General features: G+C 40.7%; 1 protein-coding gene across 7 annotated transcripts in view; it reads right to left on the bottom strand.

Annotated features, from left to right (window-relative positions):
• Positions 1 to 2,088: 2,088 nt before the first annotated feature.
• ATRX (ATRX chromatin remodeler) overlaps positions 2,089 to 27,310 on the bottom strand; it is a 76,767-nt gene continuing 51,545 nt past the window's right edge. For 6 of the 7 annotated variants that reach the window (XM_062006950.1, XM_062006952.1, XM_062006951.1 and 3 more), the window contains 14 exons: positions 25,634 to 25,751; positions 22,819 to 22,949; positions 22,436 to 22,524; positions 22,103 to 22,275; positions 20,732 to 20,885; positions 20,357 to 20,460; positions 18,522 to 18,630; positions 17,507 to 17,684; positions 15,634 to 15,828; positions 8,412 to 8,561; positions 7,318 to 7,443; positions 6,315 to 6,410; positions 5,839 to 5,967; positions 2,089 to 5,033 (listed from right to left, as the gene is read on the bottom strand). In XM_062006950.1, the coding sequence (XP_061862934.1) occupies positions 4,755 to 5,033; positions 5,839 to 5,967; positions 6,315 to 6,410; positions 7,318 to 7,443; positions 8,412 to 8,561; positions 15,634 to 15,828; positions 17,507 to 17,684; positions 18,522 to 18,630; positions 20,357 to 20,460; positions 20,732 to 20,885; positions 22,103 to 22,275; positions 22,436 to 22,524; positions 22,819 to 22,949; positions 25,634 to 25,751 (2,031 nt within the window). In that variant the 3' untranslated portion in view covers positions 2,089 to 4,754. The remainder of the gene's footprint in view (positions 5,034 to 5,838; positions 5,968 to 6,314; positions 6,411 to 7,317; positions 7,444 to 8,411; positions 8,562 to 15,633; positions 15,829 to 17,506; positions 17,685 to 18,521; positions 18,631 to 20,356; positions 20,461 to 20,731; positions 20,886 to 22,102; positions 22,276 to 22,435; positions 22,525 to 22,818; positions 22,950 to 25,633; positions 25,752 to 27,310) is intronic. The other variant, XR_009819691.1, reaches the window with a different exon arrangement.

Below are 27,310 nucleotides of genomic sequence, written 5' to 3'. Positions count from 1 at the left end.
TGGGCACCTGTGCTGAAGGTAATTAATGAGCACGTGTGCAATGTAGGTGCAATGTGCTGCTTCCCCAGGTGCTGTGGGCAGCCAGGGCAGCCACCGAAGATTGACGCACAGTCAGAAACACAAAGCTCAGCTCCTGAGAAGAGGGTGGGAAAGGCCCTTTCTGTGGCTGAAGCTGCACAAATGCTGACCCCAATCCCGCCTTGAAGGCAGAGATAAACCATATCTGCAGTCAAGAGAGGAGAACAAACAGCAAAACCAGAGCCTGTAACCCCCACACTGTCTGCAGCTGAGACACAGCAGGACATGAGATTGTAGAGAGGAACTTAAACCAAGGGGACTAAGTCACACACTGGGGAACAAATGACTTAATGATATTTTTTCTTCAAAGCAGCTGCTTCAAAGGTGTTAAATTCTCATAATGGAGAGTCACAAGGTCATCTTGTACCTGCACTGGCTGAGTCTGAGTAAGACCCGTAAAGCCAAGGAGCCTCAGGCTCTTCCCTCAATATACCAGAAAGTATTTAGCAGCAAGATGCCCATGACTGGGGCACATCACCCCGTGAGACACAGCAAGTGCACCAGCAAGATCCACCAAAACCAGAAACACTTTGTGCAATGGAATTCTGAAAGCAGCTGTGCTTGCTGGCTTTAACACCTCAACTATCAGCTGCTGTCCTACACTCAGCCTCTCCAAAAGCTTTCTTGTGCACCAGTCACTAACACAGACCCAAGGAGGGACCCCACATCACAGCCCTTTGCCCTTCTGGAGGGCAGCAATCTCCATTTCAGGCCTCAGCCCTTTCCCAACACCCTCCTTTGGCCACCAAGCTCCTGAGGCAGGTCCCCGGGGGGTCCCGCAGCCGTGACCCAATGGCAGCGGCGGCACCAGGATGAACCTGCTCATCCCGTGGCACAGCAACAGCACCTCCAGAGCACCCACCCTGCAACTGCCAGAGCCCGGTTTGCGCACGTCTCTGAGACCCAAAGCCATCTCCGAGGTCACAGCTTTCAGCCCTTCCCAGCAGCTCAGCTCCACGCTCAGGTGGAGACCACGGGGCCCTACACAAGGACACATCTCCAGGGTTCATCCTACAGCACAGAGGGTGCACACGGGGTTATCTCAACACCTGAGCAGGTCTGGGCAGGGACATCCAGACACTTTGTGCTCACACAGCTGATGTTGCAACACCAGTATTTTTCCAAACACCTCCAGCTGAGGATGTTTAGGATGTTATTTACTTCCCATTCTATGGTAACAGTGAAAATCTCTCCAACCCTGAATGTCTTTTTGCTTGGAATGGTGAGTTTGCTTTTACTTTCCCTCCTCAGAGTGGTTCTGCTTTTAAGGTAACGTCAGAAAAAATGTAAGCAGTGGTAAACCTTCAGCACCTGACCCAACAAAAACACCACGATCGAGCCCTGGAGAACCTTCCAGGCCTCCTTCCTGGATGCTCCCCAGCCCAATATGGACAGGTAGTACCTATCCCTGCTACAGGCACAAGCCTGTTGCTGCCCTCTGTCAAAGCTCTTCATCAACTTCAGAGTTCCAGGGCTATCTAAAACCTGCTGCCCATTGTAGCACAATTTGACTTGCACAGCACCTGCCCTTTCTAAGCTACTGGCACAAGCTGTTACACCCCCCCAAGCAGACTCGCGGGGCTGCAATGTGGCTGCAGCACTGGCCACAAAACAGCTTCAAGCACGAGAAGGGGCAGAGGGCCAGACTTAACACACAACTGGCACGTGATTTTTCTGGGTGGAAAAGGGTTGTTTTGTTTTTTTTCCAGCAGGTGGCATTTAATAACTGAGAAAGGGAGAAGTACAAGGTGAGAACAGGCAAGTAGGTTGTTCTAATTGGACCAAGAAGAACGACACCTCACTCTTACAACTTACTGGTGCTGGGCAGAAACTCCCTTCTTCGTTTCTAACAGATAAATTGGCTGCAGAAGCCACTAGTAACTCATCACATTTGAAAACCTGGATCCACAACCATTTTCCCTAAATGCAATGAATGGGTCCCTCGCTGGTAGAAATAAGAAGAGAGCTTCAGGTCCTGGCTGGTTCTGAAGGTACCACAAGCCACACTGATGGGTTTTGGTCACTTTATTAAATGAGGATATTAAATAGTTTAAGTTTCAACTACTAAACAGCACTTTGAATGGTGAAAACACAGATAGTATATCGTCATACTTGAATGCTTCTTCTCTTTAAAAACACATTTCCAGTCCTTATATATATTACAAAACAGCCTTATAGGAAGAGGGGACACTTTTTCTATAGTACTTCAGATATTTAATACAGAACTGAAAAGCCATCTAATAGAAACAAAGGCAAGTCTTCACAGCTGTATGATTTCAGCAGCCAAAGCTGGTTGATGGACTGAAACATTACTATACAACTGGGACAAAACATGTACAAGATCACAATACTAAGCAAAAACGCTTTACATCCAAAGGAATAAACAGGTTACAAAATGTGGAGAATTTAGCAGGCAAAACTGTATTACAAGCAACATTTTTATTCGCCGTCTTAAGCCGTTTCGTCTAGTTAAAACATCTAAAACAAATATAAAAATGAGCCTTGTATTATCTTACTGATGTACGTTCTGTCTTTAAATATTTGTTAAAGCTTGGTGTTATACTCAAAGCACATCGTTATGCAGCTAAAATGCCAAGTGAGAAACATGTATGCAAAGTGGTCCGAGTTTCACCTCAACGCTCATCTCCGACTCCTCCCGCTGCGTTACTCTTCTGTTACCCCTAGTTCTGTCCAGAAGGAAAAAAAATGTGCCTTTAAATGTTGCCTAAAACTTCCACATTTAAGTCTTTTGAGTTACTGCAAAACTCTTATCGAACATTCCCGGCTTTGGTCGGAAGTGTTTCTCTTAGTCACGACGCGTAGGAACGTTGGTGAGAGTTGCCCACGGTACTTTTGCCTTCAAGCGTTTGTCTCAGAGACTCACGTTGCGTTTCTTCTCATGTCAACGAGGCTCTGATTGGTTTTTTTTTGCTCTCCTCCCCCCAAATTAAATGTAACTGTAGAGCTGACAAAGCACTAGAACATACCGAGGTTCTGTTTGTGGTACCTTGGAGTACAAGAGTCCAGGACGGCAACTTCTTGTTGGTTTTGCAACAGATCAAACAACCTCCGTTCCCATCGCAAAAGGAAATATCGTGTAAGATGCAAAAAGCCATGTGTCCCTTCGGGGTGAGAGCTCAAACTCCTGCAAGAAACTTTCCAGAAACCAAAACCATGTCAGTTCACGTCAGCAAGTCAGAAGAGGCCAGCAACGTGTGAAGCAAATGTCTCCATCTGCCCCTTTCTCCAGAGATCTCTGGAGTCGATACATCATTGCCTCAAGGTTCCTCTCACTTACTTTTACCCCCACATTACAAACAACTTCTTTTTGGGAGGGGGGAAGAACAATCAACCAAACTCTATTCAAAGAAAAGCCCTATTAGTATTTAATTAGATCCTCACAAGCACAAAAAGTGTGGGTAAGGAGAGTGTTATAGTGCAAACCAGAAGTTCAGCTCTGGTCTACGTTAAAAAAAAACCCAAAACAAAAAACCAACTCAAACCCCACAAAAAAATAACCAAACTCTTCCTGTACCAAGTCATGTTTTCACACCAACAAAAGGGAATGGGGAGGAGTGCACAATGAAAACTCTTATCTAATAGAGGAAAAGTTATTTCACTGTTCTGGCAGCTCTGGAAGTTGCTACAGCACTTTTTTTTGCGTCAATTTTCAATCAGCAACGGTTCTGCCATTGGGATGTTTGCACAGCAGGGTTTGACCCTGGCCACCGGCAGTATTTTAACCCCCAAAATACCAGGAATCGACTTTTCTTAGCCCGTCTCCCATCGCCGGCAATGGGAAGAGACAGTAGCACCAGCATTAAGGAGTTAACAGAAATGTGCTTCGTATTGGACTCTGCAGAGAGTAAATAAGCGTGTGAAGGAAAAACATCTCCTGCTCTAGGGTCACCCTTTGTTATTCCATCACATAAAACTTAAAACAAAACATGGCAGAAGACTGGGGAAGAACATTCACCTTCCCCAAGTCGCTATTTAAGGCTGGATACACAGTTTCTAGAGAACTGCACGACTCAGAAGTTTCAGAGCAGTAGTATTTCAGAATATTGCACTCGATTCTAAGAGCATTTTCAGTTCCTGTTTCATTCGGCGTAGATGATATAGTACGAGTCCAGACCTCAGTCAAAAAGAAACTCGACTGTTTCTCTTATAACATTCCCACTGGTATAAAGAAATGGGTGAGCAGAAAAGTCTTCCATAATTTGAGGAATCAACTCTAATCAAGAACTCAGCTGTTTACAACTCACATATGGTATATACTGAAACATACAGACCTGCAGCCCTTCCTAAGCTTCTCGGATCGGATGGCGGCTTCGCGGCTACTAAAAGCGCAAGGAGTTTAGACAGGAAACCTGTGGAGATGCTACTGGTATGGGAGGACTTGTTTTCACTGAAAACAACTTGGTTATCTCCTGTACTCAAGGTATGTAAGAAGATTCTAGGCAACATCACTGATAGCAGGGAAGAGGTTGTGTCCTATTTAAACAAAGCTGAAATGCTACTGTGAACATGGCATTTACGGGGATTAACCAAACTATTTCTTTTTTTTCTTTGTTTTTCTTTTTTTTTACAGTTGAGTTCTGTTAGGCCATTGATTCCTAAAAAAATAAAAAGTTCTTTCTCTGGTTTTAACAATCCTTTAGGCTTTTAGTGCAAAATCACATTGATTTCCCTTGGGAAGGCCCTGGATTTTTGCCTCGCATTGGGGGTGGTGCTCGTTGTAACGGTGGTGGCTGCATTCCACCAGACACTGACTGATACATTCCTCTCATATCTATCTGTTGGTAGTTGGAAGGATTCATGATTAAATTTGGAGGCTTTGGCATCATGAGATGACTCATTGCTGCTTGCTGGTAAGACATCTGCTGCTGCTGCTGCTGATTGTACTGCTGCTGTAGTCTTCTGTTCATGAGTATCCTCTGAACACAACTGATTAGCTGTGGAGGGAAAGCAGAGCTGGTGTGAGTGCACGACCCGTCTCAACCCCGCAGGTATCAAGTTCAGAGTTAAAATCAATTTGTTAGGGATAGCCTGGCTGAAGGAAAAGAGCACCATTGTTATCACCATCACTAATGTGATGGCATTCGCAAGCTGCTTACTGTAGAAACCATTTAGTAACAGCATTTAGGGCTAAGTTCCCTTAATGCCTTGCCTATTGCATTGCACGAAGCATTTAGGTAAGTTGCTACAGCAACATGCACTATGCTGTGAAATCACTCCCAGATATAAGTTACAACATTATTTGTCAGGTACCATTTATCTTCCCCTTGGAAGTCCCACATGCAGGACTGCCACTACATCTTTGTTTGCCCATGAGAAAACTCTTCTCCCTGACACAATCTGGGCAGCTTTCAGACTCTGCAAAATAATTCTAAGCTAAAACAACATTACCAGTACTTTCTAAGATGTGTGTTTTGTAAGCTGCCTTCTGAGCTCCGAGAATCAGATTTCTCTTTAAGCCTCGTGACCCTCAAGCAAACTAATCCAAGAGAAAAAAATCTGGCAAGTCTGTTTTGTAAATGAACTTCTCATGGAGCCCCCTGCAGTGAGGCTGAGCAGAAGTCACCGTCTCCTGCCGTTACGTCACACGCACCCTTACACCACGCCAGCGGAAACATGGCCCTGGGAGACACACATTCTGCAAGTACAGCCTGATGTACCTGAACACCCACTTCTGCTTTAACACTCAACATCCCAGTTGAAACACGGGACAGTTGATCAAGTAAATATAAACTATTTTACCATCTGTTGTTTAGTGAGGACGTCGTTGTAGATGGCTTCTCGGCGCTTGACATCCAGCTCCTGGCTTGCCTGCCTGCTTAATGCCAGGGCCTGCACTTGGCTCTCAGTAAGGGTTACATTTTCTTTCCACTGAAAAGGGAAAAAAAATACAAAAACTTCTTGGCACTGGTCATTTAACAAAAGCCTAATGGTAACAAAGGTCTTGATTTATGTTCAGAGTCACGTCAAGAGTTAAAACACCACCTAACCTCCAGTAAAGGCAAAATCATATTTCACCATCAGAACTATGAGTTATTAACTCTACTAACTGCTAATTAAGGTAATACATCCCTAGATTACTGGGAGTGAGAAATATGGCAGCCTATGACTGACAGATAAAGATGAGACAGAGGAAAAACACCTTATTTGTGTATAAATGTTATTTGTAGAAAATCAACATTTCCAGAGCATGGCAAACACTTATCCACTTCACTCACTATGGTTGAAATGATGTCTTCAAGGGGCTGAATTCTTGCTGCAGTTACACTGTTGGTTGCTTCCACAACCTTCTCTCTTCCTTGGTTAATAAGGTCCTGAGAATACAGCAGAAAATTAATTACAAAGCTTGGATACAAAGAACACGTTTCTTTGCCCAACTTCTGTAAGTTTTCTTCCCCTTTGCCTTGGGTACCTAGACTTTACCTCTTTCTGTCCACTTGCACAAGTCAATGAGTCTAAGCTTCTATACAACTCAATTTCAGCACAGAGTAACTGAACAGTTTGTACAGTGGACAGTACTGAGAAAAAGTGTACTTCTGTACCCAAAGGTTTCAGATGATGACAGCAGTGCTACCTTTCTACCCAGGCAAATCTTCCGTGATATTGACTTTGATGATGTTATAGTTTCAACTCGTTCCATGTGCTCAAAGTATCCTCTGTTATGCCAAATTAGCTATTTTAGCATAATACTGGCATCTCTCTACTATTCCTCAGGTATGTTCAACAAGTCCCCCTGATTCACACTGTCAGAGGTTTTCAGGTCTCCAGCCCAGACTCCTGACCAGACACCAGTGGGAACTGTGCTTCAGCTCCTGCAGTTTACAGCCTGGCATTGGATTAGGAAGAAATGCCCTCGGCTACTTCAGCTAAGATGGCAAACCAAGAACTGAGATAACTGAGGAACAGAGTACATGCTTCTCTCTGCCATTCCTTCTGGGACAGAAGGCAGATGGAGGTGGAAAGCTGCATGTGGTAATTAATGTCTGCAAAGAATGCAGTTAATCTGCCAGAATGCTGAGATACTGCACAGCTACAGGTTTATATGCATGCCAGTTCCATTTCAATACAGCTACACACACAAAAAAAACCCTATTAAAAACAGGATGCAGTTACATAAATATCAAGCTATTTAAGAATGACATTATCCATTATTTGTGACAGAAAAACCCACACACGCTTCCAGCAAGGCAGACCTGTCACACAATGTGGATTGCTACTGACCTCCAGCTGCTGATTGCTCATTGCTGACAGAGCACCCAAGTTGAAGGGGATATACGGTGTCTGAGAGTTGAAGTTTGTGGGAAGCATATTGGTCCCAGTTGGCATGTTGAAACGCATAGTCAAGCCCTTAAAAACAAACAACAAATGCATTTATGTTTGAGTAACTCTGATAATTCATGGTGTTCTGTAATAACCCATGGAATACCAAACACAGACCAATCAGCCCAAAGAGAAGACCATGAGCACTGTACACAGCACAGGAAGGCTCATCTACCTCAGTAACCTGCAGATCCTTGTCAAACCTCAATCAGGACATTCTAATCACAGAAGAACCAAAGTTCTAGTCTTGAGGAAAAAATGACCGAGGCTTATTATTAGCATATCTTGAGATGAATTGTTTAATATTGCAAACCCAACTCATTTTGGGTTCATCTGGCTGAAATCAAAGCTTGAAGTGAAATGCACAATTCATTAGTACAAATATAACGCTCATCTCCCACATGGACTTCTCACAGGCCAATTTCAGTGCTTGCTGTGTTATATCTTTCCTGTCTTCTCCCTCACAAAACTTTCTCCCAGTACTCCAGTTCATTTGTCATTTCTTCAGTCAAGAAGGTCAGTGGCAATCTACAGATCCTTTTCATTGTGTTTTCAGATTACTGATCTGATCACATCTGAACACCAAACTTTGCCTTGCCAGGAATTTTCTGCTATTAGACCCTAGTTACATCAAGTTATCATATTCCTTTTACAGTAAAAAAATCCCAAACTAGCAACCAATTTACAGTTTTCTTCATTCTGCCACCTGCTAAAGTATCAAATAGACAAGGCACAGAGAATAATAGGAAAATACAAAGCAAGCTTTCAGGTCTTTTCTAGCAGATGCTCATTTGAAAGTAACAAAGAAAATACATGCAAAAAACCAGCACTGTAAGAGCAAACAAGACACAGTATCCCCATTTTCCATACGTCAAAATTTGCTTTACATACCCATTTCTTGGCCTACAAGAAAATCAATTACCCTACAGCAAACTGAAAAGGTAAGTGGTACTTAAATATGGAAAGGTTATTTTCACCTATATAACCCTTCTTACCTTCTTTTCTGCTTCATATTCTGCCCATGCTGCCTTCCTTTCTTCTTCAGTGAGTTCCTCTTCCTCCTTATGGTCCAGGAGTGAATCATGCTCGTGATATCCAACTATATATTCTTTATTGATCTGAAGCAATTCTGCCAGAATGGTATCCTGTTCAAATGAAGAGATGATAATGTGTGAAGTCACCCACCAGGCCTCCTGTATTTACTCTTTGTGTGTTCCCAACCCACTGCTTTGACCCCATTTCACAAAGAGCAGCTCAGAGCATTTCACAGCAAAACTAAATTAAAAATAATGTAATAGTACAATTTTCCTCAGAGGGAGGGTAATGGATTAACAGTCTGGTACAGAGATGACAGTCCAATCGCTTAATGAACCACAGGAATGCACTCAGATTCCACAACAATAAATGCACTTGAAGAACCTAAAAAGAAAGGATTGTGCTGGATGTTTTTTCTTTTGCTGGGTACCTGACAGGACCTAACAATAACCTGCATCTATCATATATAAAGAGCACTTCTACTGGATTTAAAACACCAATTAATGCTTTGATCCATCAACTATCCATCAACATTCAACAGAAAAAGCTGCTTTCTTAGAACTGCTACGATACACGTTGAGATAAACAGTCCTCCACCCATCCAGACTAAGAAGGTCAAATCCTTCCTAGGGAATACATTTGATCAGCAGGTTGAAATTCAGATCTCTCTCTTCTACAGCACCCCATATGCTTAATTGCTTTTAAGGTAAACTGAAACATTTACAGTGTCCTTTATGGTCGCAAACTATTGTGAAGGTTTTGCTCACAGCCATATTAATATTTTCTATACATATATTTAAAAGAAAGTTCCAACACAGCTCAGCATCCAGTCAAAGATCCACAACACAAAAACATTCCCTCCCTGAGCTTTCAGACCACTCCTGTAATGAATTACAAGGAACATACTGCAAGTATTTTTTTTGCAGTAGAATTATACTCCAGAGCCACTCCACACCACTGCCCTTACCCTGCTAGGCATTTGTACAAGCAGGAGCATAAACTGTCCTACCCTGACATTTTATAATCTAGATAGAACAATGATTGGAAAGAATGGCTTTTAGCCACATGCAAACAGATTTCTGCAACACTGGGAACTGCATGTGGAAGTTCTGACCAGTGGTTTTGTCATAACAGCTACAGAAAGCTGTTTCTTGCCCTCTGTGTGTGTGTGTGTGTGTTCAAAACTCAATTTTGTTACCCAATTATATAAGCTAGTCTTTGCTTCATCCTTCTGCTATCTGGTCTCCCTAAATTTGAATCAATGCTTCCATTGCTGGCTCCTCAGTGAAACAGTCCACGTAATATAATGGGCACAGGGAAAAAATGATGGGTGTTTTTGGGGTGGTGGGAGAGGAGGCAGAGACAGAAAAGGGATGCAACGATGGGATATGATGAAAACTTCTAGAAGAAGCTGGTGAAGAAGTCAAGAAGCTGTTACACCAAGTGAGCTAACACAATTAAAGCACTCACAGCATTCCACAGCTGTACTTCAGTGTGTGGAGGGTTCCTGCATATGCATTAAGTTCCATGGTAACACTATTATTGAAAACAATACTGGAATATAATCCACACACACTTAGCCAGCAGTCTTCAAAACGTGGTTTAAATTACATGCAACTGTGTCTTTGCTTTTCTTTGTCTAAACTTTATTTTGCATTAGGTTTTACAATGGAGCTTGAAAACTGGGATATGGAAGGTACTGCCAGTCAGTTTGCTTAGTATTAGAGTGAAAACCCCAATAAAATTCATCTTACACACACACATCCATCAGCATAAATACTCCTTTTCATTTGTTTAGCTGGTTGATGGAACAATGATTAGCAATTGGTTTATAAGCTTTAAGGTGGAACCCTGGTGATGCATGAAAAAATTAAGAAATACTGAAAAGAGGTCCAGAGTTTTTAAAAAAAGGTTTGTCTCTTAAGAATCCTGATGGAAATTCAATGCTGTGGAGAGAGAAATGTGTTAGAACTGAAATCACTGGTGAAGGAACATGAGTTACGTTGTCATTCATAAACAAGTTTTTCTCAACCAACTGAAGGTTCAATACCAAGGTCCAAAATAAAAATACAAATATCAAAACAAAGTGAAAACCAAGCAGCAAATTCTTCTGGTTCCAAGATCAACAGCTTTCCAAGGTTCACAAAACTGCCCCCTAGTATGGACCTAGAGTCAAACACATGCCCTGGCTGTGTCCTGAGGTAGTATAAAATAATGATATACTACATCTAACCGAATCTCTGATTTTAATCTGCTTTTCCAATCTGTGTTACAGGACCTCAACTGAGCTAAGTTTTGCTTTCACATAAAAAGGTGACTGCAACTCTCATCTACTGAGCGTGCTGATCTGGGGAAAAGTAAGCAGGAACTGAGGGTGTCCAAGGGACACACAGTGCCCCTCCCATCTTGTTTTTGTCCAGCACCTGCCTCATAGGCACTGCTCTTACAGAGGTTCTGCCCTGGCCCAGGTAAGCCTCAGGCACTGCACTTATCACAGACTCTGGCTATCAGCATTTGTGGTAATCAGCCGAGTCTGTCCCACACACAATCCTTGGGGAGCTGAGTGTTGAGTCTGTGAAAACCCACTTTAAAAAAAACAAACCCAAAGAAGAGCCCAGTCACAAATCAATTTGATGTAACAGAGCCACTGTTCAATTCAGAGCAAAGTAAAATGCACAGACTCAAATGCAGCACCGGAATACAACCATCCTACAATAAAGTTTTCTCACCTTGGCACCGTTTCCTTTTGAACTGCCACTCTGCAGAAATAACAACAAAACCTGCTTGTGCCTTGAGTCTGGGTTAGATAATGAGTCACTACATTTGCATAAAGCTCATATCATATCTGTACTTAAATACAATCAATTTGATTGAGGGATCACTCAGTCTTAAGGCACCTGTCCCACCTTTCTTGGATTGGAGCTCTAAAGAAGATTTTCTACTCTGGAGGGACAGCAGGTGAACAGAATCAAGCAGTGGAAGTAGAGACCAATTTATAATTCATGTGAACAACACCCATAATAAAAATATTCTGTTAAAACCAACTGTTGACACTGTTGAAGACACAGAAGCTATTCCAGAGGAGTAAGAAATGCCACTATGGAGTTAGAGCTGTAGTGCAAAAGGCATTCCCCCCCACTAAGAACCACACATGTTGGCTCCTCAGCACTCCTCAGTAACCTGAAGGTCTTGTTCAGACCACAAAGGGCAGAAAACTGCTGCTAAAATTGAAGCTTGAAACTTTGATAAGCTTCCAAGAAAACAACACACTGCATGTTTGCTGTGTGACTTTCAATGAAGAAATAGCAACGTTCAACATCTTCCCCTCCCAACGCTTCCTAAAACTGGTCTTTGACTGAAACCTGGATTAATGCAAACCCAAAATTCTCCAGAGCATATGTAGAAAAGCAAGCAGTGTTTGCTTCTTCACTCACACAATGGCTTCTGTTCTGGCTTTTGAAACAATAGAGGATGAATTATCTTGCCCCTTTAAAAGCAAAAGAATTAAACCCCTTTTTATTTCTTACATGGAAGAAGTTGACACGTGTGTTAAAACTGGGAGTTACACAAAGAATCCTTAAGCTCAGCTCAGAATCACTCCTCCTCTCACTCGATTCCTGGCTGCATACCTAAACAACCTTCCTGCCATGGGGTGTCACTGAAGTCAAGGAGTTCCCTGCCTGAGCAGACATCCAGCAAAAAACCTATGATCCCTCCAGGATTTTCCACAGTTGGAGGAAAGATGGAAAACATTTCAGCTGATCAGTATCCCCTCTTTAAAGCACACCTGGAAGGGGGCAATTCTAAAATGCCTATTTTCAAACACCTTCATATGAGGAATTTGTTCTAGATGTAGCTGCACTTGATATTTTGAGTATGTTCATGTGTTTTTACAGTGCATTTCACATCCATGCTAAGGATTACAAAGGTAATTCTCTTACTTTACTCTTCTGCACAACAGCAAAATGACACAACAGTGATAACCCTGTTCAACAGTGCCTCGAAGATGTAAAAGAGGCCTGAAGACAGAGGGAGACAATTAGACATAAAACCTGTGAGAGGCAGAACTAAAGCCATGTTTTAGCCTAAATGCCTATTTGTCTTTGCTGCTAATTATAAAGGAACAGTTTAGTCTTTGTAACCAAGGGGTAGACAGCTCAAGGATGGCAGAGTAACACAGGTGAAGTTTTAGTAGCCTTTGTTTCCAGCCAAAAGCTACAGAGATCAGGTTGGGTGTGCTGAATTTACCATAGACTGGGGAATGGTTTACTTGGGATTTTAGAGAAATTAAGCAGATCACAGGAATCATGGAGGCAGTCACTGCAACTACTTGACTAGCTCAGTTCTATGTGCAAAGCAAGAACCTAATTGTGGGTAAAAGGGAAACAGAATATTCCCATCAGCTGAGCTGCACAGGAAGACAAATGCAGCCAAGAGTAATTTCTAAAAGGTAGTATCAAACCAGTAAATATCAGTATCAGATGAAATGGAGTTCTCCAGCAGAAATTCCTTTGCAGAGTTACTGGTGCTAAGCACCATTCACCCAGGCCAGGCAGGGGAATGCCAAATGGGCAGAGAGGTCACCCCCAATGGCACTGTTCACGTGGCATTTCTCCTTGGCTCAACACCAGGATTCACCCGTGACAACTCACCACTCAGGTATATTTGCTGGCCCTGAAGGAGAGAGACTTCCCTCCTACCCTCAAGCTCCCTGCCCAAAGCCCAAATGACAACCAATATATTCCACATGATGACAGCTACTGAGTTTTATTGATGTCTCTAGAAATATTTTCTTTTCCTGTAATATTTTGAAGGAGTTTTCAAAGTGTACCAACAGCACAAGAAAACACCAGCTACCATGCATGGCACTGGGAATTACCCACTGCCTACGACACTCACACCCACAGCTCTCACCTCCTAACTCAGTATCCAGGTTCTTCCTCACAGTTAAGACTAATGGAAGGGGACAAAGAAAGGGAAAGCATATTGCAGGGTTAATGGCTAACTTCCCATATTCTGTGAAGTTATAAGGAATGCAAAGCCCTGCTTTCAACAAACAAACAGAGAAACTGCCAAAAGAGGGTGAATCCAGGTGATGACTTATAGTCAATCAACAAATGTTTTTAAAAAGATCATAAATTTGCTCTATTTATAGCCAGGGCCTTGGTTAAAAGCTTTTTTTCAACTTAACTTATGCAAACCTACACTGATGGTTGGAAAGGAATTAATATGGAACTTAACATTTAAAACTGAATGATAAAACAAAGTCTGTGGTTTACAAACATTCTCTTTTACATTACACATCATTAATTAATTAATTAATTACTGTAAAAGAAAGCAAGGAACTTTCAGTATAGAATTATTGCACTGGATTGATCCATGCTTGGAGTAAACACACGCAGTTGCTTTACAGCTTTCTGACCTATCTTTATTCTCTTAAAAATAAGCAGCAGCAAATGGTGATGCATTGGCTACGAGGCTGTGGAAACATAAGTGCATATGGTATCAAACAACTAAGAATATGAAAAAGATAAAATACATATTATGAATTACAGAAGAAAGGAAGATGTTTTAGGAGGTAAATAAAGTTTGTCAAAATAAATTGTAGGGCATAGCAAAAGGATAGAACAAAATGTTCAGTTATCGATTTACCACTTACACTGAGAAACACTGTAATAAAAAGAGCTTAGATACAGTCATTAAAGTTTGTTTTCAAGGGTTTTAAAATGCATGTGTAACAGTGACTAACACTTACAGGGCTATCACTTCCTAAATCCCCCCGGCAGCTGCACTGACTCTGTAGGTGGTCTGACAGACTGCTGCAGAGAATGGCTTACGATTAAGAATGCCACCGTGATGCCTGACCACAATTTATTATGTTATAGTGATCTACAGATAGTTTAGATTGGAAATGAATAGATTTACAAACTTGAAAACCTCCCTCCCTACACCCAGACACTGTATCGTGACCTTAACAGTGATAACTCAGACATTTCACTAGTTCACTAACTACAGGCCACACATGTATGTGTTCCAGTTCACTAGTTATTCACTCGCTAAGGAGCAAAGATAATTGCACAACAGTTCAGTGATGAAGAAGTCTTTAGTAGCACACATACACAAAGAATATAAATTACACAAAGTTCAAAACCTTGGCCTGATCTTAAACACAAATCAATATGGGGGAAAAAAAAGAGAATCAAATAACTGAGCCAGTTATTTTTTTCCCTGAAGTTTACTCCTGCCTGACTGTAAAAATTATACATTTCGGGTTTAAGTTCAGTTAGCTGAAAAGTAACTGAAAAGTTCCCTAAGTATCACACAGGATAATTAACCACTACTACGTACAACAGTGATAATGAGCCACTGCTACACACACCATTCACTGCAAACAGACTTAGGTAGGCCTCATTGATAAACCACTGTGATCTTACAAGTTCATTTAGCATCATGCCAGAAAAAGGTACGACATCACTACTTCACGTTAGAGTACAGAGTACCAGCATTCCCACTAAGCTGTGTACATGACAGTCTACAAGTCACTGTTCTCTGCTAGTACTAGCAATGCTAAAAACATCACAACACCTTAGCTTGTTCAATCTTCTTCACTCAAGTGCAATTTTTTCCTTGTCTATCACATTTCTATTAATGCTCCTCACAAAAACAGTTAAACAAGGAACTAAACCCAAAAGGGCTTGCCAAAGGAGAGGATGGATTAATTTGACTCTTACAAAGCCTTGCCTAGGTTAAAAAAAACAGACCTTGCAGTACAGTATCACCTCACGGACTTGTTACCATGTATTAAGGAAATGCCAGGTATCACCAGCACCCACACAGATGCTGGTTTGAATTCTGGCTGCCACAGCTTCCTGCAGTAAAACCTCCATTCACTCAAATTGTGGGAAAATATATTTTCACTTGTTTGTACTTAAACTTTTTGTCTTTTAATTGAAGATCTTTTTCTTATACTGCCAATGACACTGAAGGGAAACAATTAATTCCCAAGCTCATTATACCATCTGTTACATCAATTACATATTTTTGTGTTACCTGCTACTCATCTCCATTCAGAGGGAAAAATGCTGTTCTGAAGTGACAACAAAGCACTCCTTCCAAGATCAAACACCTCACGTCCTTAAAAAGGTGGTTTTAGACAATTCCTAGTGATGTGCATCAACTTACTTTTGGCAACATTGGTGTATCTCTCTTCTTTTTCTTTTCTGAATTAGGATCATCCAGCAAATCTGGCTCAAAAGTGTACAGTTCTGTAAGCTCATTCATAGTGAAATGACGTTCAACTTGCTGCTGGTCCACAACGCGGAAGGACAGCGACTGCTTCGTTACCTGGCGGTCATAGATCTTATCTTCCATCGTTCCCTACAAAACACCCAAGACACTCACCTTCATACACATATTGGACTTTGCCTAACGGATACAAAAGAGCTACAATAGCAACACAACAGTGCTTTTTTAGTAGGTTTTAGTAGGTTTTTTTACTCTGTTACCTACAAATAGTTACAAATTGTGTACTTGACAGATCACAGAATCACAGAATGGTTTCAGCAGGGAGAGCCCTTTAAGCTCATGGAGTGCAGCCTCTGTCCCAGCCCTATCACCCACCAGCCCGTTGCCCTCAGTGCAACATCCACCCAGCTCTGAAACCCCTCCCTGTGACTCCAGCAGCTCCCTGGGCAGCTGTTCCAATGCCTGACAGCCCTGGCAGCAAAGAAATTCCTCCTCACATCCAGTCTGAACCTCCTCTGGTGCAACTTGAGGCCATTTCCTCTTGTTCTGTTGCTTGTCACTATGGAGAACAGACCAACCCTCACCTCGCTACAGCTTCCTTTCAGGTAGGTGTAGAGAGCAATAAAGTCTCCCCCTGAGCCTTTTTTTCTCCAGGCTAAACAGCCCCCAGATCCCTCGGCCATTCCCCATACGAGAGCTGCTCCATCTAGCTATGGACTACAGTAAGGAATGTGTTTTTCTGGTAGTGTTTTGAAGATATCTGGTTTTGCTTCCATTCCCCAAAGTAGGATGATGAGCAAAACCATAACACTTTCCACATCACGTCTCCTACTTTGCTGCTTTGAGCAGCCTGTAAAAAAAGGAAAGAGTTACCATATCACTTGGGTGGGGAGGAGAGAGGAAGGGAAGCAGTCAAGTCTAATTCATCACAGCTGTGTATGAAAAATTAGATCCTTGATGAAAAAAGGAAAAGTAGTTTCTTTTTAAATACAAGATGACTATGAGAAGTATGAGAACAGCACAGCCTGTTCTGCAGTCCCAATTTAAAAAGGATAGCAACAGTTCAAAAGTGCACATGGAAAACTACAGAAATAGACTGAAGCCTAAAGAAAAAACCTATGTCTGACAGTAACCTGTTATAAAAAGCAACCTATTTAAGTTGGCAAGTGACTAGTGACTTGACCAAGGTTAAGTACTATTACTGGGAAAAGGTCTTCAGCCTGTTACCACCTGACAACTAGGTGAAGTGAGATACCTCCTAACAGAAACAATGGCACTATACTTAGGAATAGATCAGTGACTATCAGAATTATGACCCATCTTTAATACCTGCAGAGTGTGATACAAGTTTGCAAATCATGACTGGATTCCACTTCATAAAAAATTTCTTAGGCTCCCTTTGCTTTCACTCTAGTTGGACCATCAAGAGTCCACAGACCAAACATCTGTAGAGCACAGCCACACCGAGCAAGCCAAATTCTTCCACCACCATCCTTCTGTGCAGTCTGTTCATCCTAGAATTTTTACTGGTGTGCAAATCAAAAAGGCTGATAACACTATTCTGAGCCTGGATGTGTATATCACTGCTAGGACTCCAGAATTTGTGTTACACAGAGTCAGACAAGAGAGGCTTAACAGGAAATCATTTCAGTTGTTATTTTATCAGGTCAAATATTGCTATCAGATTAGGGCTGGAAGATGACTGGATCATCATGGACCACTACAGAGTTCAGACCAAGTCCATACAGTTATAGTTTATAAATTGGATTGCAGGACCAGAGTATCACAACAATATCAAACTGAAACCTACCTGAGCCAAAAACCTGTACACAAACACAGGTTTGTTCTGCCCAAAGCGGTAAACCCTGAAAATACTCTGGATATCATATGATGGGTTCCAAGAAGCATCAAAGATGATTACTCTGTTAGCAGCGACGAGATTAATTCCAAGGGAACCTGCTTTAGTGGATATAATAAACAAGCGGCCTCTGGAACACAGAAAAGTTGCAACATTTCATATTCTGGAAAACAACTCTTGTTCCCATGTTGCTGTGTTCATACACTTCATTCAAGTACTGTATAAACCATAAAACAGATGCAGCTTTTACAGAGTCAACAAATCAGGGCCTTTTGCAAACCAATTGTTCATAAAAACTGGTGGGCAAGAAAAAAAAAATGTTGGGGTTTGCCTTTCAAACTCTTAAGGCAGTTAGTTCTATCAAATTAAAGCTTCATTTCCAACAGGCATACCCCATGCTATTCACACTGCTTCCTGGCTAGGAAATGTTCAGGATTACTCTAGAATGGCACTCTGATGTATCTGCTTTTTTTGAATACCACTTCACTCAGGTTCAACTTAAACAGAGCTCTTGACCAACACCTGACAGAATAAACTATTCAAGAGTATTAACACTGAATTAGTTTACTTGTTGTGCCTGTACATTAAAAATGACTGCAGCATAACTAAGTATTCTAGTTCTCAAACAAGTCTAGGAAGGTGAAGCTCCTTGACTTCATTAAATTTATACAAGTTCATGTCTGCCCACCTGTCCAAACCAGACTTGAAATCCCATCCTGCATGAACAGTGGATGGTTGGGAGACAAGTCTTAGGACAGCTAAGAGAGTCACATGCTTCTGACTGGCCAAGTGACTGCTGTCTCCTGACCAGAGCCCATATCCCACAGGGCTATGACTTCCTTATCTCCTTTTAAGTATCCTTTTGAGCCTTAGGATGTCATTAAGCTAATATAAATAACAAAGAAACAGGGAACAGAAGAAATAAAAAAGAGAAAATCAAGCACATATACATCAGGAGAGATCTCACCTCACATTAGTTTCATCATTAAACTCTTCAGCCCATTTCTTTCTTGACTGAGCCGTAGTTGAACCATCTAAGCGATAGTAATCAATGTTTCTGAACCATTTTCCTTCTCCTATAAATGTAAATGGTCAAATTATTAAAAGTAGGTTGCAAAAGTAACCAGACTGATAATACTAAATATATACAACCCTCTAAACAGTGAAAGAACAAATATGTAACAGAAAACCCTCTGATGCTTCAGACAATGGAAGAAGACTATAGGTTATTCAAGATAGAGAATGTTCCTGAGTGCCCCAGGCATATCTTGAAAATGATGTAGTCAAGCTTGCATAACAAAATATCAACTATGTAACATGACAGTAAATAATGGCATTTGTGATGACAAGGATCACCCACAAGCCTGTAACAGATCCTGTAAATCCTAAACTAATTGTGTCCACAATGGAATAAAAGAAATGTTGGCAATTTAATTTTACCTTACAAAAAGTATCCAGCAGCTACCCCTAATCCAGCAGCTACCCCTTATCTATCACTATCTGTCTCTTCTTAAGGTTCTGTTATTTTTCACACAAAAATCAACTGGTATGAAATGAAACTCCTCAAAGTAACTTTATACAGATTGGGATTTAAAGATATAAGGTTATAATCCAGAGATGTTCCAAGGTTACATTTTAATTGAAGTATTTGAAAAGATCTGAGATTTTTAGAGGTATTTCCTCTTATTTTTCACTGTTTCTAGCTGTACATGCAGAGATGTATCTTAGCCAAAGTTAATTTTAAAGAGTAACTTCACACCTAATCTTCAGCTATTATAGCACTAATGGTACTTTTCTAATTGATCTGTGTAGTTTCATGTTACACAATAATCAATTATGAGAAACAGACTGTTGCATTACATCAGGAAGGTCTCTATTTGGTGGATCTTGCTATGATTCACAGTCTAACTGCTTACAAAGAGACCTACCACAAATGAAAACCCCATATCTTAAAACATTATCTCAGACAAAAGGCACAAAAATCCATAAAATACAGTCAGCTCTTAACATCTGAAGATGACAAAGGTTCAGAAGCTAAGGAAGCAACAGTCAGAAACAATAAATGAGTGAGAGACACACACTGGACATCTTCATCTATCTATGGTGGTGGTATCACTAAGGCACATTTCTCTTATGCAACTGTTCAACATGTTTATGCTTAAAAATAAGATATTTGAAAGGAATGGCAGATTCAAAGGGATTCTTCAATCAACATGTACTGGGAACCAAACTTCAAATGAACTGCATCATTAGGAGCTCTGGGAGGGTCTCACAGAGTGAAAAGAAGAAACATCCTACACAGAGGATGTCTGGCTAGTCAGAAATTCCTCACCATTTGGGCATCACTATTAATATAGTATTAATTCAACACTCTGCCCCCTTATGAAGTCCATAAAACAATCTACTACAGTACTTGCAGAGCCTAAGTTCATATTCTGCATGTTCTACATGCTGTTTTAAAGCAGTCTAATTTTCCTTAAGTATCTCTCAGTAGGAAGGATCAGAATTTGCCACACATCAGCATATAACATCATTTTGTGCAGAATTTAACATATTGCCTTCTCTGCTTTCAGATGAAGAACATTTAATCTGCTCAGGGTATGTTAAGCATGGATGATATAGAATGAAATCAGAATCAAGAGCTCATAATGGGATACGAGAGACCACCTGCAGGAGGAGATCAATAATCCTGCCAACTCCAGGAATAGTACAGAGCATACAATACTTCTGATGAAAGCAATTACTTCAATAATAACTTGTGAAACAGTTCTTAGCTTTGCAATTGCTCAAGGTGACACTCACCTTTATAAATAGGAGGCTTCTCTTTCTCGGTTTTCTCCCTGTTGGCCAGCTCCAGAAAATCCTCTATCAAATCCAGAGATATTAGGGACTGGCTAAACACTAGGCTGAAAACAGAAACAAGGAAACACAAAATACACTCTGAGGTTATTTTAATTATTGTGTAACTTCATGTTTCTTCTCTCCCCACTCTGATGTTACCTTTAAAACAAACAGCCTTTCTAGACACAGGGAGTGGAAAACATGCATGTATGGGAAGAGTCACTGGTAAAAATGAATGGAGTATGCACATTTGTTTCAGACAACTGAGCTACAGCATCATGAAGACTGTCAGATCAACATATTTATAAGGTCATTGAAAATATTTCTGGAGCTTACACTTTGTCTCCAAGCTCCTCTGCCATTCGAAGAATTTCAAAGAGAAGCACCATTTTGCCAGAATGTTCCAACACTTCAGCATCTGCATCAGTGACAAAGTCTTTGTACCAGTCTGGTGCTGGGCTACCAGGATTGGAAGAGGATGTAGGTTTACCTATAAAAACCAAAGTAAAAAAGGTATGCTTTGAAACGTGAGCTACAGAATTGGTTCCTAATTATTAGACTTAACTGCTATGGAGGAAGTTAAATAGACAAAAAAGCCAGTGTTTGCACTACTAGCAGTGATCAGATTAACAGTTATCCATAGCATAAGTCATCACTAAGACACAAATCCCCTTTTTGAGTGGCAGGGCATTTGCACAAATAGTTCTACCATCTCCATCTTTTCCACGAGAGTATTTAACAACAACTTTGTTTCCAACAAGAACACATCACATTGGCACCTGCCTTCATACAAGCTGTTAAAGAAACCAGAACAAAGACTGAACAAGTTAACCAAATAACAGATCTAGGTGTGCTGTGGGAAAATCTTATACACATCTATTTCTGTCTTCACTCATAGCAGAAGAGCCTCCACCAGCTGCAATAAGACAAAAAGTCTGCCCACAAACCTACATTAAATTGAACAAGAGGTAAACATTTAAGTGTTCCAGAGACAGAAACTCATCCTGACTACAATGCAAGTAATTACTTCAATGCATTTAATCTGCCTGTATTTTACACACCAACACACACACACTCTTTCCCTTACACGTTTACAACAGGGATACATTAGGATGGGGACCACGAAAAAGCCTCATCTCAACTGTCCCCAAAAAACCAATTATTTAGGGGAAGTGATTAGACAATAAATGATACAATCAGAAAACAATGTTACTAGGTACAAGACAAAAGCTAGATTATGAATGGAAAATTAAAACATCAAAATGTAAGCAGTTTTAAGCAACAAGTTTCAAAGAGGTCTCCTGTTCCTGCTGCATTGGATCTGATTGCTCAACACTCATTGCAAATTACAGGTGCAACAATGAATGCTATGCCTATTTCTTCATCTTTCCATTAACCTGTCACCAATATGTTTAAAAAGAGATGAAAAGCAGCAGAGTTCTTCTGTTAACTTTGTAAAATTTTGTACTTAATGAACTTAAAAAATCAAGTGTACAGCTTCCCTGACACAGGACCCTGAGCTCTAAAGTGATGCCCTTCCAGAACTAGTATGTTATTAGCAGTGGCAGGAGCTGAAACATAGTAGCAGTTGATGGAATGAAGGAATCTGCCACTTGGCAACACAGCAGAATTGCTGACAGCCCTCTCAATTCCTCTTTTACAAAACGAATCTGCCTTGTACTTAATTTACTTGCATATTACACTCACCTTCATCTGATTTCGTAACAGATGGAGGGTTGTTTACAAGTTCTTCTGCATTTCCTTCTCCACCTCCACGAGATCTTGAATTCCAGACTTTAATGACTTCAACATCATTATCACTGCCACTTCCACTTGAGCTACATTCTTTCTTCACCTTTTTTCCCTTGGATTTTTTTTTCCTAGGAAGGTAACATTGCACATTCCATTACTTCAAGAAGGTCTACTGCTAGAGGACATATTCTGACACATATATAAAATAAAAATCATTCACTTAGATGGAAAACATTAAAGTTTAGGGCAATAAAACTGACAAACAACAACAAGTAGAAGCTCAATTACTTTGCATAATCATCAGAACTTAAGCTCATTGAAGTTTCATCGGAGTCTGAAGCGATGAAGTCATCCATGCTGTCTTCATCAAAATAGCCCTCAAAAGAGAAAAACCAGGAAGTTTATTAAGTATGCTTCTCCCCAAGATTTCACTAAAGCTTCAGCCATCTGCTTATTCTTCGTTTAAATAATGGTATGTTCTACAAAGAGTTGGCCTTGCAAAATGTTTTAAGAACGACAACATACCCAGGAACAAAAACATGACAAAAACAGCAGCAAAATTACCCCACAGCAACAAAGATTTCCATTCACGTGATGAAACTTTACCTAGCATTTGGCCAAGCTTATTTGGAAAGTTCTCAAGAGAGAGTATTTTGATATATCTAATTTACCTTATTTTCTTTGCTAATATAGTCCAGCTGCAAACACCAAGGGTGAGTCCAGATTCTGCTCAACATCTGGAAATCCTGGAATAGTTTAGCTCCAGCTTTGCCTCTTCCACCTTCATTGCCACTACCTACACCTGACAACAAAGTTCAGGTTTTAGAATGAAACCTTGAAGTTTGCCATATACTTTTCCTCCTTTGAACAATCTGTTAGTGCAGTACTGACTGTTCTTTCCAGATGCACATTAGATTGCAGCATCTCTTGTAAAAGAGGTCAACTTACTGAGTCACAGGCATTTTTTTCCTAGTTAAAGTTGTTGAAATTAGATTTTCCCTCTTTTCTTGATAATGAGAAACACAATTACATTTTGACATAAAAGCACATTTTCCTCAGTACAGGAACAAATCCAAATTCTCTCCAAAGGACAGTCATGTCTATTTAGGATTTGTAAAAGCAGACTGAGGTAGAACACACAAAATAAAATGGAGGTTTCAATGAATTTGATGTGCTATTTTGAGCTACCTTTATTTAATGACTTTTAATGCTGCAGTACTCTGTAACAATAAAGAATCTTTTAAAAGTCCAGCCTATTTTTGATTCTCCAAGCACAAATTAGTGCAAAGGAGTAGAATGTTCACAGAGCTAACTTTCTTTTTGTAGTCTCAGTTTCTCATTAAGCAGCACATTCACTTTAGGTTCTTGAAACACTGTTTTTCATATTTATTATATGCATAATTTAAGGCATGTATACCTGCAAAAAATAGTATTTATTGCATCATAACCATCATATGTCTACGGCAGAATAGGCACAGAGCTTGTTCAATGCACTTGCTCAATGCACAAGCAATCCCAGTAAATGCCTTGGACTGGTTTTGGCTGGGATGGAGTTAATGTCCTTCACAGTAGCTGGTACAGGGCTGTGTTTCAGATTTGTGCTGGAACAGTGCTGATAACACAGGGATGGTTTCGTGCCTGCTGAGCAGGGCTTGTACAGGATCAAGGCCTGTTCTGCTCCTCATTCCACCAGGAAAGAGGCTTGGGGTGTACAAGCAGCTGGGAGGGGACACAGCCAGGACAACTGACCCCAACAGTCCCCAGGCATATCCCAGACCATATCATAAAGCTGGGAGGAGGAAGGAGGAGATGTTTGGAGTGATGGTGTTCGTCTTCGCTAGTGTGTTCCAGCCCCTCATGTGCTGGAGCCCTGCTGTCCTGGGGATGGCTGAATACCTGCCTGCCCACGGGAAGTGGGGATCTCTTCCTTTGCTTGTGCAGGGCTTTTGCTTTACCTAGCTCCAACAACGTGGCATATTTGAAGCTCACTGTAATAGGCTTTTTACCAGAGCAAACCTTTCCCTTAACTTTGACACTGGACAAAGGGCTACTTCTTATTGGCTGCCAGCTTTATTAAAAAAGGAAGTATTGAAAGCCATTGAATGTAAAGACCTGTCAAAAGTAAGCAAACAACATACAATGCTGGCTACTCAATGACCTGTAAAAGATTTACATTGCCATCTAAAAACATGGCAGACCAACAAAGTGTTGGGAGTCTGGAATTACAAAAGCAGCTTTGCTTTGTATTGGAAATAGGACAAAGATAACCTACTAAACTACCCTGCTGTGATTAAAAAGTTCCTATGAAGAGCTAAAAAGATTTAACCAAATTCATTTTGACTCATGCCTGTAAAGTTAATAGCTTACCATTTTAGAGCTACTAGCTTTCAGAAGGCATTTACTGTGATGCAGAAATAAACAGAACACAAATAACCTGCTCTTCAGAACATTTCTATAAAGAAGAGCCAACAGAACAGATTGCAGCACAGAACTAATTAGGAATCAGCACTACACATAAAGGTTTGGGCTTGGAAATAAGGGGGAGGTGGTGGTGGTCTCTGGTTTGGGTTATATTTTTAAAAGTAAACCAGAGTTTTTGTTCCTTTAAAGGGCAAAGGGGGCAGTTGGCAGTTATTACTGGAGGCATCAGCAGAAGGGAAATAACTTTCATTGGTCCTTCAAAACTCCCTCCATCTTTATCTTGACCAAATAGGCAACACACATCAGGACTTTGGAAAAGAAATCTAGCTGGCAGTTATCTAGGAAATCACAAACTGCACTACCCAGAATCTGAAGTCATTAAGATAACACAGTGAATTTCATACTGCTATATATCATAGCTTAATTTGAGATATAATTAATCTTTCCTGTAATTAAACTTGGGAGAGTAACCAGAATACAAAAATATGGTTTTTAAGCAATAAATTTATCAGCACCAGACAGGCATTTTTCAGACAGGTGGCTTAGTAAGAGAATACAACAATAATAAACCGGCACAACTGAAAGCTGAGGAAAAGCACCCTCACTGTGAAAATCAGACTTGTGGATTTTGAGAACAAAAGAAGAGATAGTTCCACAGAAGAGCCAGTATTCAAATAACAGCTTCAGTTGGCCTAACAATGAAAGGTAACTGCTCAATTTTGCATTGTCTCCCATCAGTCTTACAGTCAGTATCTTGGAAGAGTAATACACTACTTAAGCTTGGTGTTTAGAAAAGGAGGAAAAAAGAGATGAACCAAAAGCTGAAGGTGGACTACTGTTAAGGGATAAAGTCTTATTAGTCCTTAAAAAAAAAAGTTTCTGTGCCACCAAGTGTTCTGCTATAATTAAGTTTCAGAGCTAAGGGAAATCTTACAGGAAGCAGACAAATACATCTGTATCAGCAATAATACATTGAACCCCCACCCCCAACCTACCAACTACAGCAAAAAGTTCCTTATTAAATGACCATCACTCTTGTTACCTGAGAGAACTGGAGGCACATACCTGTCAAATGATCCAAGTAGTATTGGTAGAGTTTGCACTGAATAGGTGTCATTCGAACTTCCAGAACATACTCGTATTTTGGTGGGAGGAACTTTGTTAATGCTGTGTAATCTTTCCTCTGTAATTTTATAAGCAGTACTTTAGTCATATAAACATGAAAAGGGCTGCTAAGAGCTTAAGAACTTCTGGCACCTTGAACAACAAAGCACCATGCATGAATTACAATGATTCAGATGCTTTCCAACCACAAAGGGGGAAAAAAAAGAGCCCACTAAATACAATCCAATTACAAGCACTCTCTGCAGAAGCCCATCCTAGCTAGTAAATGCAGTTGTCTAGTCAAAAGTATATGATCTGTTAATCCCATATTCCAGTTCCAAGTCCTTGCAAAGTTGACTGCAACTTCAGCAGCTGCTCTGCTAACTACTTTTGTGGGTTTCTTTAAATACTAAACCCTATTTTTTGTGTAAGCCTGGGTAACTGCAGCAGCTAATAACAATGTCTATCACAGATAATTCACACTCAGGTTAATCATTTTCTGGTTTAGAGGATATTGCTTCTGAATACTTGTTTAAGGTAATGCAAAATGTACTTCATTGTTTTTGACTCTTGTGTATTTTATCTAACATTTAGGTGTACTGATCCTGACCAGAAGATCGCTGCATGTTTAGGAGCTAAGTGACCTTTATCAGAGCTAACCTGCCTGTGCTCTACTGCACAAACTCCTTGGCTGCAAGATATCCTCAGCTAGCTCACTGCAACAGAGGAGCCTGCAGGCAGCTCCCACTTGGTAGAGGTGATTATGCCACTTGCATGGCCTTGCTGTCATCTGGAAGTGCTTCAAGATGCTCTCATGAGAACATCCTTTAGCAACAAGAGTTGCTTTCTCCTAAGGAAATGATACAGTAGCTCAAAGAGCAAAAGGCAGAGCTGCTCTCTCTGGACAGATCTGCTCTGCACAGCATACAGTGAGAAAATCCATCTGGGCTCTGTCCAACAATGCACAAACATGGGGCACCCAGCATCTGAAGACGCGTAAGATATACTTGCTATTGATGTTCTTGTTCTGCCTTTTGGTTTGTGCTCCTGCACTGCTCTATCCATATTCAGAACAATGTACCCTATTCTCTCACTACTATTCATTATTTCCAAGATCATAATTTTATGATAGGAGGTTCTCCATCAGCCTCATCACATGCTTCCACAAACCTTTTCACTTCTTTCAAAGAGAAATATCTGCTTGTGGGATTATCCCACTATGACCATTTCACCCAGCTCATGTCCACTTGGGCTATTTAACTGACTACCAACAACTGCACAGGGGGAAAAGACATGTAGCACTGGATTAGGTAGCCAGTGTCTGGGTTTATAAAGCAGAAGAGCAGTAAAACCATGCAGACAGCACAAGAAGTGTGACATCACAGCAGATTAACTGAAGAGAAAGGAATCCAACCATCATTCAGGAAAACTAGGCAGTTTTGTTTTGGTTTTTCATCTAAGGTCTGTAAAGTAACATGTTCTTCACCCTTTTGAATTGGATTCATCTTCCTCTTCCCCTCTTCCTCATTGTCTTGATTCTCACAAATTAGGAAGAAAATAGGAATTCAGAACCAAGTTACAAACTACAGATCACCAACCTTCCATACAGTTTTTAAGGCATTTCAGCTTTTACATGTT

This window comes from Colius striatus, chromosome 13 (assembly GCF_028858725.1).
Source record: "Colius striatus isolate bColStr4 chromosome 13, bColStr4.1.hap1, whole genome shotgun sequence".
NCBI classification, from domain to species: Eukaryota; Metazoa; Chordata; class Aves; order Coliiformes; family Coliidae; genus Colius; species Colius striatus.
Note: the sequence above shows the minus strand (reverse complement) of the source record. Positions and strands in the feature narration are given on the sequence as shown.